This window comes from Crotalus tigris, unplaced genomic scaffold, assembly GCF_016545835.1.
Source record: "Crotalus tigris isolate CLP2741 ecotype Arizona unplaced genomic scaffold, ASM1654583v1 scf7180000024437.13266115, whole genome shotgun sequence".
NCBI lineage: Eukaryota > Metazoa > Chordata > Lepidosauria > Squamata > Viperidae > Crotalus > Crotalus tigris.
Window position 1 is genome coordinate 133,928 of NW_024100606.1, and position 13,251 is coordinate 147,178.

Sequence of the window (13,251 nt, forward strand, 5' to 3'; positions counted from 1 at the left end):
ATAAAAAAGAACCACAAACAGCCCCAGAAACTGTTCATGCTCACTTGGAACATGAAATTTTGGGATTCCACCAGTTTTAAAAGATGTTAGGCAGTATATAGAATATAGAATAGAATATTCTTCATTGGCCAAGTGTGATTGGATACACAAGGAATTTATTTCCGGTGAGTAAGTTCTCAGTGTACATACAAGCAACAAAGTAATAAATCATAAAATACAATCACAGATCATAATATATCTCGAACAAAGTGATAGCCATAAAATAGGAGTAGGGTTTTAGGAAAGATGAGAAGGATAATAGTAATACAGTCCTACTACAGCAGGCATGTCAAACTCGCGACGTCACGTGATGTCGCGCGACATATCGGAGCTTTTTCTCCATTGCCGGCAATGGGGTAGCCAGCAGTTTGACACCCCTGTACTACAGGGTTAGATATCCTTAGGCATAAGACAATGCTGCGGGAATTATGTGATTAGCAGAGTGATGGGGGGGGGGGGGGAAACTGTCTTTGTGTCTGGTTGTTTTAGCATGCAGTGCTCTATAGTGGCATCCTGAGAAGTTGAAATAGTTTATGACCAGGATGTGAGGAGTCTGTAAATATTTTCTTAGCCCTCTTGCAGGTTCGTACAGTATACAAGTCCTTAGGCCTAGCTATCAGTTGAAGTTTGTATCTGTCCTGTTTAGTTGTTGTTCCAAACCAGACAGTTACAGAGTTACAAATGACAGACTCAATAAATTCCTCTGTAGAACCGTACCAGCAGCTCCTTCAGTATTCAATATAGAATATGTTGCCATGAAAGTTCCTAGAACTTTTATCATTTTTAGTCAATGCTTTGTAAACCATATCATAAATATTTCTAATTAACCCAAAATGTTCTCATACCTTATCAACATTTTAATTTTTCTCAGTCTATTTATGGGATGGGGGGTGGGGTTTGAAATCATACCTGGATGTCTCAAGGCTGAAAAACCCTGCTTGTGATCACTCCACTGCCATTCATTTTCACTTTCGTTGGCTGGGGTATGGAGGAAGTGAGGGATCCTCCCACCAATAGGAATATTTAAAAAAGCCGAATTGTCATAACTGGAAAGAGAAGAGCAGACAGACAAGAACAGAATGAGATTACAGAATGTTTTCTTTAACCATCTGTTTAATCTATTTCAATAATACAGAAGTAGGACCAAGGAGCCAATGAAACATGGAACATTTAACCAACTGTTAGCAATTGCTGCACAAAAAGATGTGTGGAATGCTTCCTGGAAAATAATTCATCCATTTCTAACTGCCTGGAAGCTCCGTGGATCCATTGGGGTCTTCCGAGGGCGCTGCCCAGAAAGCTGGAATAAACTAGGACCGGGACCTTCTCCATGGTAACCCCAGTGTTATGGAATCTCATTTCCTTCACCCTCTTTTTATTTGTTTTAAAAATAATTTGAAAACTTTTTTTAAAAAAAAACACACAATTTTCTTCCTGATGTATACTTTATGTTAGGCACTGATGGCTATTCTAAGAATCAAATATTATCTTAACTGAAGGTACTAATGTTACTGATCTCCCGAAGTTCCACTAATTAATCTTACAGACAGCTGTGATGGTATGCTTTAATTCAGGCACTGGAGCCAATCCAATGCCTTCTTGTGCCTGGCCAAGGAAAGCACTAGAGCAATGATAAGGCTCTCCCATAGCTGACTGCCTAACGGTCTCCTCTAGGCAATATCTGATCAGTCGAAATGCCTATGCTTGAGAGCTTGAGGGTCTATTGTGTTTAATTGACAATCCCACAGGTCCTTTCCAAAAGGCAACTGGACTTTCTTTAGTTCATTTCAGAAATGAAGAAGCTTCTTGGATGAAAATCAAAATGTTTTCAAAGAAAAAAAAAACCAAGAAAGTCCAGTTGCCTTTTGGAAAAGTATCTTTGGGGTAACCATGCCTACCCTACAAGGTTCCATCCCAAAAAGGTGCCAGAACTCTGTTCTGGGCGTTCTATGACAAAAAAAGCCCTGGGAAAGACCCAAAATGAATTGCCCTGGAGATCCTTCCCAAGAACACTCTTAAGTTCCCAAATTCCCTCTGTTTCCACTACCGAGAGCTGGTGTTGTGGTTCCGGCTAATGAAACATTCCAAAGAACTTCCAGTCATTGATTTTCCTAAAAGTCTTTTATTGTTACAAAATGTCGGCACAGGCACAACAGAGGGATGCTAGGATCTAAGTTCTCTTCCTCTGAGCAGTTAAATTATCAGCATGTTCCCTCCCTAAATTAGCGGTCATATCTCACACTATCCAATTAGTGTGAAGGTCAAATGTTTTCTTCCTCTTTCTTTCCCTGGCTTTACCCCCAACGCCCCTTCTGCTCTTTATTAACCCCATATTTACCAGAGAATTCTGCATATTGTCAAAAGCAAGAATATACAATATTTGCAGCATTGACAGCTGGTTTACCTGTGGAGACATTCTCCAGTATGCTTGTTACAGTCTCTAGCACAGGCACAGGGTTGGCAGCCATTTTCTCCAAAGCCCCAATACCCCAACAGACACCTGTCGCATTGGGGTCCTGTGACACCTGGCTTGCAGTAGCAGAAGCCTGTCTTTGGATGGCATTTCTGGGCTTGGTTCAGAGTTATGTTCAATGAGCCCATGGGATGGCAGGAGCAGGCTGGAAAAGAAAGTAGAAAATTATAATAGACCAGACGGGTTTTTCCCCTTGAAAATTTTGAAGTAAGGGCTCTAGTATAGGAAGTAGTTAAGTCAAATGAGTTTTAAACTCATGTTGCAATACTGGTGTGATTATTTATTGCTTTGTGGCCCTCTATTTAAGATGAAAGATCATTAAGTTTCTATACCAAATATTCACTAGATACAGCTGTTACTGATGAATCTCTGCCTGCATTTCCTCTTATACATCTGAAAATTCAGAGAATGTGAAAGTTGAAGGATAATTGTATTCTGATTCCTGAAATATGTCAGGAAATATGAATAGGTCAGTTCTGTTTAAATGGAAACCAAATGTCTGTCTCTATCGCTAGCCATAAATAACATACTCATGAAGCATTTGGATTTCTGCAGGGAATGAATCTTCTGCTTGTTTACCTTTCTGCCTGCTTATTTAGGATTTTTGATTGCTTTCTTATTCTCAGTGTTGCATTTTTAGATTTGGTTTTATGAATAAAATGTTTTAAACTGTCCAAACTATAAGATGGTAAGCCTAAACTACAATCCTGTAAAGCTGAATTGAATAAATCCTATTAAAACTTAAATTGCAACTCATCTACCTATCAATAGAAACAAATATTTATAGATCAGGGTTGAATTGTGCATCCTTGATGCTGTCTGACCTTGGATGTTTTCTTACAGATGTTTCATTACCCAACTAACATTATCAGTGCTAGAAGGGCAAACCCCACTCCCCTCTAGCATTGATGATGCTACCTAGTTGGGTAATGAAATGTCTGCAAGAAAATAACCAAGATCAGAGAATACCAAGGACCTCATCTATCTATTCATAGGATTGCAAATCTACACCTCAAAAAGACACAATAAGGAGATTTTCCATTTCTTTTTCCCATGCCGTTCCCTTGGGAGTTCTATTAATCCAGTACAGGAACTTAAACCTTGTCTATATTTGGATTCTCTTCACCCTCTTTCCCATAAAGATTAATAACAACTTGGTCCTGTGATTCAAATTGGGAAAACAAGTATGTGGGAGTAGGTTAGATAGTACTATGGACATCTATTTCCTTTTTTAAGTGAGGAAATATGGCATAGGTCTACTCCACTATTAACAGCCACAGCCTTTGTTAAAATCAAAATGCGAATGCAGCCTACCAGTCATTTAGTGCCAATTCATACATCCATACACACACAGAAGCAGAACATCTGTCTTAACTGTAGTAACTATGAGAGAGATTTAGGAGTTCTAGTGGACAACCATCTAAGTATGAGCCAGCAATGTGCTGTAGCTGCCAAAAAAGCCAATGGCTGCATCAACAGAGGAATAGTATCAAGATCACATAAAGTATTAGTACTGCTATATACTGCCTTGATAATACCATAGTTGGAATACTGCATCCAGTTCTGCTCACCACCACGATACAAAAAAGATGTTGAGACTCTAGAAAGAGTGCAGAGAAGAGCAACAAATATGATTAAGGAGATGAAAAATATGATGAATGGTTACAGGAACTGGGTACAGGTGTAGGGGTGACATGATAGCAGTCTTCCAATGTTTGAGAAGAGGGAGACAACCTATTTTTCAAAGCATCTGAGGGCAAGACAAGAAATAACAGATGGAAACTTATCAAACAGAGATCCAACCTAGAATTAAGGAGAAATTTCTTGACAGTGAGAACAATTAATCAGTGGAACAGCTTATCTTTGTAAATTCAGAAGTTGTGGGTGCTCCAACACTGGAAGTTTTTACAAAGAGATTGGACAACCATTTATTCAGAATGGTATAGGGTCTCTTGCTAGGGCAGAGGTCTGGACTAGAAGACCTCCGAGGTCCCTTCCAACTCAGTTATTCTGTTATTCTTTTAATCTACTAGAATACTTGGAAATGACAAATATAGCTACATAGTTAGATATTATATTTTGGCTAAGGCAGTGCATATTTTGAAGAGCTGTTTGAGCATTACTAAGAGGAAGTCAATAAAGGAGAATTGTTCTAGTGTTTGAATATTTGAACTTGCTGTCCCCAATGCTGGTGATCAAGTGAGAACGTGTTTGATCATGATGACAAAAGCAGAGGGATATCTTCACATCTGAATCCTGTTCCTTTCTTTTCCCCTGGGAGCTTGAGGATTTATCCTTGAGGACAAGCCCAAGGACTACTCTCTGAATGGAAGACTTCTTTTAAACAGGCTCTCACTAAGGGATTAATGAGGTATTTCATTCAGACTTTTCATCTGTCTTCACTCTGCAACTTGCTGCTCACTGGGGGGTTGGGTGGGGGGGAGGAAGGGAGGGAGGGAGAGACAGGATGGTTTTCTCAAAAAGGAGCTGAGAACTATGTTGCTCATCCCACAAACATCTGTGCTATCTACTGTGACAAATTTGTTGTTTTCTTCTTTGGTATTTCACAGCAATTTTTATCATGGTGTTTTCCCAGTGAAAAGAAGCAGACACAAGAGTTATTCCTAGAACATGATATCAAACCCTTAGGCATTTTGCTTAATTAAGATCCCATGGACAAAGTGTGGAACAAATGAAGGCTCAAAAGCTGTGGAGCTATGTGGAGGGTTAGCTTCTGAGAATGAAACCTGATTAAAGGACAGCCAGTTTGACTCTTGACCTTCATCTTCTGGTTTATCTTCAATGTACATCACGAGGGGGAATAAGATTCTCCCCATCCATCAACGTCTGCAATACTTGAGAAGGAGCCTCCATCGATGAAAGAACCTGCCTGTATAGATAGGCTCAGATCGTATGATGAGAAAACCTACTCTTTTACAATTTGTTCACAGTCTTCGTCAGAATTATTCTGAATATGCATAGGGAACAGAGAGTCTAAAGCAGTGTTTCTCAACCTTGACAATTTTAAGGCATGTGGACTTCAACTCCCAGAATTCCACAGCCAGCAACGCTGGCTGTGGAATTCTGGGAGTTGAAGTCCACATGCCTTAAAATTGTCAAGGTTGAGAAACACTGGTCTAAAGTGTAACCTCATCTTCTCCTTTACAATTCTTTGGATGTCAAAGCAGGCAAACCAGGTTGGAAACCTGGACTGTTTTTCTGGCACGGTATCATCTAGAGTTGAGAAAACAAGCAGCAGCACTGAATTTTTCTTCCACAAAATGAAGAAAGCAGCATTTCTGAAACTGGCTGATAATTAATACCCTGAGGAAATCTAGTGATAAACTGTTACTCTTTTAGGGGATCTTTTGGCGTATACTGTATACCAGGCTCCATCCCCATTCCTCGGTTCATTATTATTGTGCAATAAGTAAGGCATTTAGGTCCCATATGTGGGATTTTAACCAAGATCTAATCAGCTAAAAGAGGTTATTTTTTTCCACATGTAATTTTTCGTTAAAAATTTTGATTACAGTAGTAAAAATTAATACAATCTAAACTTAAGGGGGAAAAAGAGAATATCAAGAAAGGATAAAAAGTGTAAGAATAAAGAAAAAAGGAAGACTATGATAAAGAAGAAAGAAATATATAAAGAAGTGATTTCCAACCTTTATTAAAACAAGTGTAGACAAATTTAGTTACTTTTCATCTTCAAAAAGTTATAGATATCTCTTCATTCTACATCCCCTTATCTACAAGCAAATCTATAAAACACCAAGTTTTCAACCCTAGTGTCGGCAAAAAGTTTATAAAGAGTTGCCAGAACTTTGCAAATAAATGTCTTATTTTAATCTTTTTTTTTATTGAAAATTTTTATTTTTTCCATTTAAACATTATAAAAATACAATTCAATTTTAAAATAAGATAAATTCATAACCATTGGTGCGACCCGCCCACTCCCCCCAGGCTGCATCCACTCTTTCTTAAAACATTTTAATCTTAATCTTTAGTCTTATTTTAATCTTGATCAATAAACTAACTTTATATCCCTTCCTTTTATTTCTAACAGTCTTAATGTTTAGTTTATTCAAATGTTGTCATAGGATTTGATTTTTCTTCAATTTTTCTTTATCCCATCACACAGACTTCTTCAAAATCCCGTAAAAATAATTTTGCATGTCATTTGCTTGATATATCATTCCTCTTTAACTTTTAAGCTTTAGGTTTTTTTTGCATATCCAATAAAGCGTCCTTAAAATCATTCTTTTAGCCTATCATTTGTACTACCACTTTTAGCACTTTCTCTGTCTTAATAGACAAAATTACTCCGCTTCTGTCACTCCTTTATTCTGTCCATATTTTGGACAGAATCTAATCCATAGAATCATACATCATTACTGAACATTGTTGATATTGTGGTTACTAATTTCTGGCCAATTCTTCAAAGATCTCATTTAATATTTCCAAAGTTATGACATTATGTGTCATTTTGCATGTCTCAATTAACTAATACCAGAAGCTACATTTTTTCACTTCTCTTTAGAATCTTTAATACCATCTAGAGCCCAGTTTCTAAAATTATGAAGTCACTTATTTTTATGAACCAAAATAGCTAAAATAAGTTGTTTCCCATGAGAAACTATGAAAAAGTTTTTTTATCATTAATTCCAAAATCTCATAGTAAAATCACTATTCCAAATTCATCTGGAACCTTAATCTGTTTATAACTTTCTTAGATCAAAATCTTGTTTAGCTTTTTTATTTGAATTTGATTTCAAATTCTTTAAGTTCTTAAACTTGTGATATTTTTTTGGGTTCAGTTGAGGCTAAACTCACTCTCTGACTTTTCACACTTGTCATACTAAAGATCTCTAATAGCTTCTAAATGGTTAATAGGCAATTTCCAAAAGACATTAGAAAGTGAGGCTTGTGAATGCAGTGTAGTTTAAAAGACTCTACTGCAGGGGTGTCAAACTGCCGGCCCACATGCTGAAACCGTGCCCACCCCAGCTCTGGCAGTGGGGAAAAAGTTGCAATACGTCGCAACACGTCACGTGTTGTTGCGAGTTTGACACCCCTGCTCTACTGCATTTGGAAGCAAGATGGCTAATCCCTTTGTCTCCTAGTGCTCAAACCTGAAGAAGACAGTTGTCCTATGGTGTTTCCATGAGGAGCAGCCAACTAGAGCACATGTGGATGATCTCCCAACCTTTCCTTATCAAGAGAGTTCTGAAGAACCATTCTGCTCACTGGCTCTTTGGTTTTTGACACAGTTGCCAGCTCTGCTTCCACAGAGATTTCTTTAATTCACCATGCCTCCTCTAGAAGTCCCTAACTAACAGACTTCACAATAAACATGAAAATAAGTATCAACTCTCCAGAAACACAAATCTGCATTCAGTAACATCAGAAACTTCATAGACTTAACAGGATTGGATAAGTAGCTATATTCCAGATAAGAAAAAAGATACATAGACAAACACACACCAACTTATTATATGTGTATGTATATATGTATGTATGTATGTATGTATGTATGTATGTATGTATGTACAATACATGTTTTTCAGGCAGTAAAATGTTTTTGCTAGTCCTCAAACCAGTTGGGCAATGGGGCTCTTGTGAAATCACCTACCAATGGGGAAATCAAGAAGCACAAAACACTAATTAAAAACTTCTATTGATGCTAGACACATATTTAAAGCAATTTTATGGACACAACACTGGCAACACCATGGTATGTTTTCTCAGTAATTTTTTTTAGAATACATACCAAAAGAGAGATCATGCATCCTGCTCCATTTTCTAAAGGTAATCAACATTCATATCAAACATATGCAAACATTGCAAGAAAGAACCATCAGGTGTTTTTAGCCTCATGTAGATATTTTCTTAGCATCACTCAAAGGACTCATAACATAACTAAACACTACTAGTGACTTCTTTATGCATATGGTATATGTGTGGTTTCAGGAGAATAAAAGCAAAGTGACAGGGTTCCACAAATGTCATTAGTCTTGGTAAATGAGACAAAAAGTTGCCAGAATTTGTCAAGAAAGGCATAGCTGCTGTATTCCTAGCATCTTCAAAGTTAAATGTGATTGGGGCAATGAGTCTCTGCCTTTTGTTATGCGACTAATGTCAAATAAAAAAAAATCCCTATGAATGATTGGGAAGCACAGTTGTACTGAAGCATACAATACTTGGCAGTAAAAGTTTCAGCATGCTGATGTCAGCCTTGCAAGGTAGACCAGACGGGAAACACAGGCAGATAAGTTAAATCTACTTTACTGTAACATTACACTAACAGAATCTTACAAGTCTTTAAGGATAACAGTAAAGCCAATTTGGTCTAGGGCAGGGGTAGGCAACCTTGGCTCTTTTATGACTCATGGTTGGCTCAGGAATTCTGGGAGTTGAAGTCCACGAGTCATAAAAGAGCCAAGGTTGCCTACCCCTGGTCTAGTGTTAAGGTGCTGGCCTAGGAACCAGGAGACCATGAGTTCTAGTTCCACCATAGGCATGAAAAAGCAAGTTCGGTGACTTTGAGCCAGGCACTCTCTCAGCCGAATCCAGCTGTCAAGGTTGTTGTGGGAAAATAGGAGGAGGAGGAAGGAGTATTAAGTATGTTCACCATCTTGAGTTGTTTATCAACAATAAAGATGGGATGAAAGTAAATATGTTTCCCCCCACATCCCCTAGCCAGAAACTAGGGAGGTCTCTCTTGAGCCTCAGGCCCTGTGCACATTCCCAGGCAGGTGCCTTTTATCTACCTTTGGCTGCCTCTCTTTGCCCAGTCTCCCAAGGTCATTCCCATTTTCACATCTACTAGTAACTGATCCCAGTGATATAGGAACAAATACTGTCACTCTATATAAGCATATCCATCTTATGTTACTATCAGAGGGAAACAAGCATCTCTCCTTATGCAATATGGTTAATTTGCAAATGTGTACCTTTGGGATGCAAGACATCATCTCATATGAATGATGCTTAGAATGTACTCAGAGTGACTAAAGACATTCAAAGTTATGGGAGGTAGGCGTGCAAATGCAGATCCATAGAAGAAACAAAATACTGCAAGAGACACATGACTATAAATCTAGCTGCACTTAAGTTGTTTTTGTATCCTTCAGGTAGACTCCCAACCCTTCTTTGTTTTTTTCTTTTTTTGCAAGATTTTGGCAAAGCCAGAAAAAAAATGTTAAATGTGATGAAGTTTTTGATGGTTACAAATGAGGCATGATAACAGTATATAATGTATTTGCAATAGAAGGGCAGGATTGATCCTTAAAAAGGATAACTTAATTAAAAATTAAACAGAGAATCTGAAATTATCACACCTGAAATTTAATTTCAAATGTATTTATCTTTTTAAATATGCTTTACACCTTTTCGCATCTAATCCGTTCTGCTATTTACAGAAGGGAATTATGATATCTGATAAACTGTTAAGTATTAAATTCCATATCATATAGCAAATACTAAGGGTGGCATATGACAAAAGAGTCAAAAGACAAAAATATCACTGAATACATAGGTAACCAATGCTGTCAAATACAACATCCAATATAGCTTGTAATTTTCAAAGAGACTTATTTGATGAGAATAATTTGGTTAGCTGCCGATGCTAATATTCACAGAGGTGAATTTAAAACACAGACTTAGTGGGGGGGGGGGAGAGAAACTGCCTTCTCCTATATTGGGCAGTCAGTGGCCAGATCAGATCAAAGAGCCATGAAGAAAACTGAGATACAGTTTCATTCATGCAGTCTTTAGTAAAGTTTCCACAGCTTATAATAGTTTTACCTCTAAGCTGTTCCCCTCCAGGTGACTATCTAATAATACGTCTTACTGATTAAGGAGCGTTGGCAGCATCACCAGGCATTAGAACAAGGACGCAAACTCTTTCAACTAAGTCTTGAAATTTAATCGGGTGCAACAATGACTTTACAAAGCTTCCTTTTTAGCAAAACTTCTGAGAATGGAAGAAAGAGCCACAAGGGAAATCCTTTGGTGTCACACACCACGGCTGGGCAATACCAGTAGGTTATATAGATCCTTGATCCATGTGCTTTCACAAAAGGTTACAAATAGGTGAAGGCGGGGAGAGGGGCAGCAGTATGAAGGCTGAGCCAGCACTAGTATTCAAGAAAGGCAAACACAAAAGAGCAAAAACAGAGGAAGTGTTGTGAACTGGAGGTCACCTGAACAACATCAGAGCCCTGGCAATCCCAGTGTGAAAAGCATATGTAACCTGAGTTTAAAGGCAACCTTGATTAAGTCTATCAAAGCAGCAGGAGAAATCCCAGAAGTCAGCCAGTAACTCGAGTCAAGAAAGCTTGGAGGGAAAGCAGGTGTAGTAGGAAAAAAGAGATCCTGCCTTTGCAATTGAAATGCTTACTTCTAATAAGGAGGCAGACTTTAGCCCTATCTCCCCATGATAGTGTCAACATTACATATGAAATGAACATTAATGCCTTAAAGGAAATGCAGGTGGCAAATATAAGTTGTCATCTGGTCTTATTTAAAAGCCCTGGGCATTCTGGACACCCACAGAACTTCTGGTGTGATCCATTCTGCATGATAAAAAGCTGATCTGCAGCAGTTTTCACACCACAGCCACAACTATAATAATGTCAGGATATAATTTCAACTCATTAACCTGAACATGAAGCCATTTCCAAAATGGAAATTCGTATTTTAATTAAGGGAGACATTTGCACTGGAAATATTTTGCCTCCAAGTTTTGAAATCTGAAACTGGGATGAAAGTATTATGATCACATGAGATGCAAAGCCCTACCATAGTAAAATTAAAATTAGCAAATCATTCTTGGCTAAGGAAATCAATGGTGGAGCATGTAGTAGATTCAGATTGCTTGCAAGTCTTCAATATGGATAGACCAATCTATCGATGCTGATGTCTTCAGCAACCCATATTTATAACTATGTCAAGTTCAAATTTGATTTTTCAATATATTTTTAAAAATACATATGCATATTAAAATACATATGCAGTTTGGTGGACATTTCTCTAAGCATGCATTTTGCTTTGCAATTTTGCATCATTTTCTAAAACATCTCTTATGCAATGCATTATTTTCACAAATATATGTATATTTATCCTGATTTCAATGGTAAAGGCATTAAATAGATAAATCTGAAGGATATTTCATTTTGTGCTAATACACCTTTATTATTGGCAAACTATACTGCAAAATTTACAGAGCTGGAAAATCTTTGAATATTAGTTCATGGATTAGTAAAAAGTGTAAAATGTGTTTGCATTCAGCTGCTAACAAATGAATATCTCTATTTTTAAGGGACAGAAACCTTCCAAAATAAAGGAGTGAATGGGCACCTTTAAAGGAAATGAATAAAGACATTTTCCTTTTGATAGCTACCAACATATTCTGTGGGTTCCTTGGCACTCTTTGAGCATGGTTGTTTTCTTGCAGACATTTTATTACCAAACTAGGTAACATCATCAGTGCTAACTAGTTTGATAATGATAAATATATGCAAGAAAACAATCAAGATCAGAGAGCACCAAGGGAACACACAGTTCAACCCTCAGCTACAGATATTCTCTTCTATCAGTACACTTCTGCCACTAGCATTGGTGATGTTACCTAGTTTGGTAATGAAACATCTGCAAGAAAATAACCACGCTCAGAGAGCACCAAGGACCGTGAGCTATAAATATTTTATTGATAAATATGTTCCTTGTGCATTTCTCAGTATTACATTTAGCAAAACAAAGCCACTTACCTTTGCAAATGTCTGGAGAAGTTATAGGTTTGGCTCTATCTCGGTAAAAACCAGGCTTACACCTTTGACACCGGAAACCTTCAGTGTTGTGTTTGCAGTTATCGCAGATCCCACCACTCTTCTTCCCAGAGGCCAGCCAGACCTTCTGGTCAAAATGGCAGCTATCTGCACGATGGTGACAGCGGCACTCTGTAGCCGGCAGGCGGGAAATTGAGAGAGGGAGGATAAAGAGAAAAATAAGGCAAAGGCCAAGCTGAGGCTCAGGGAAAGAAAAGCATGGATCTTACTTATAGTTGAAGAAAAGTGAGTCTGCATGTGCCTGCACATGTCTGTCTGTCTATCTATCATCCCTCTGTCTGGAAAAAAAATTATACCTTGAGTAAAGGAATGTAGGATTGATTTCGGTACCTGTTCTAAGAGTAACTAAGGTTGCTCTACAAATAACAATAATTGAATAATGTAGCATTTCAGTTGATTCCTTTACGTTATTATTATTATGATCTGTGAATGAGGCAGCTGCCTTGTTGCTTTTTTAAGCTATTAAACAATTGCGAAAGATAGAGAATTCTTCCTCCTTTACTTCTTATAAAATCATTGGGTTATAAATAAAATTTGTTTATTGCTGTGCTTGACCTGAATAACCATTGTCTAATCTTAGGCTATTTCTCTTCTGACTAGTTTCAACCTGATTTTCTTTGGAGTGCTGACCACCTGCTTATAAAAAAAATTGCCAGCAAAACAAGGAAGAAGCAGAGATGGATTGTGCCATACCTCTAAGACAAAAGGATTCTAATAGTTGGAAATTTTATAAAGAGAAATCATTTACCCCAATATAAAGAACTTCACTACAGTATAGCTAAAGTTTTGTTTTATCCAGTGTATTTTTACCAAAGATTATTCCAGCTTGATATCCACACCGTATTCTGCGTAATAACAATAAACAACAGCAAACAAAGTGTTGCCATT

General features: G+C 37.6%; 1 protein-coding gene across 1 annotated transcript in view; it reads right to left on the reverse strand.

Annotated features, from left to right (window-relative positions):
- Positions 1-13,251, reverse strand: part of LOC120302737 (netrin-4-like) — a 58,919-nt gene that overhangs the window by 9,533 nt on the left and 36,135 nt on the right. Inside the window, exons 5-7 of the mRNA XM_039331601.1 lie at positions 12,286-12,474; positions 2,444-2,657; positions 949-1,085 (exon numbers count right to left, since the gene is read on the reverse strand). Coding sequence (XP_039187535.1) covers positions 949-1,085; positions 2,444-2,657; positions 12,286-12,474 — 540 coding nt within the window. The remainder of the gene's footprint in view (positions 1-948; positions 1,086-2,443; positions 2,658-12,285; positions 12,475-13,251) is intronic.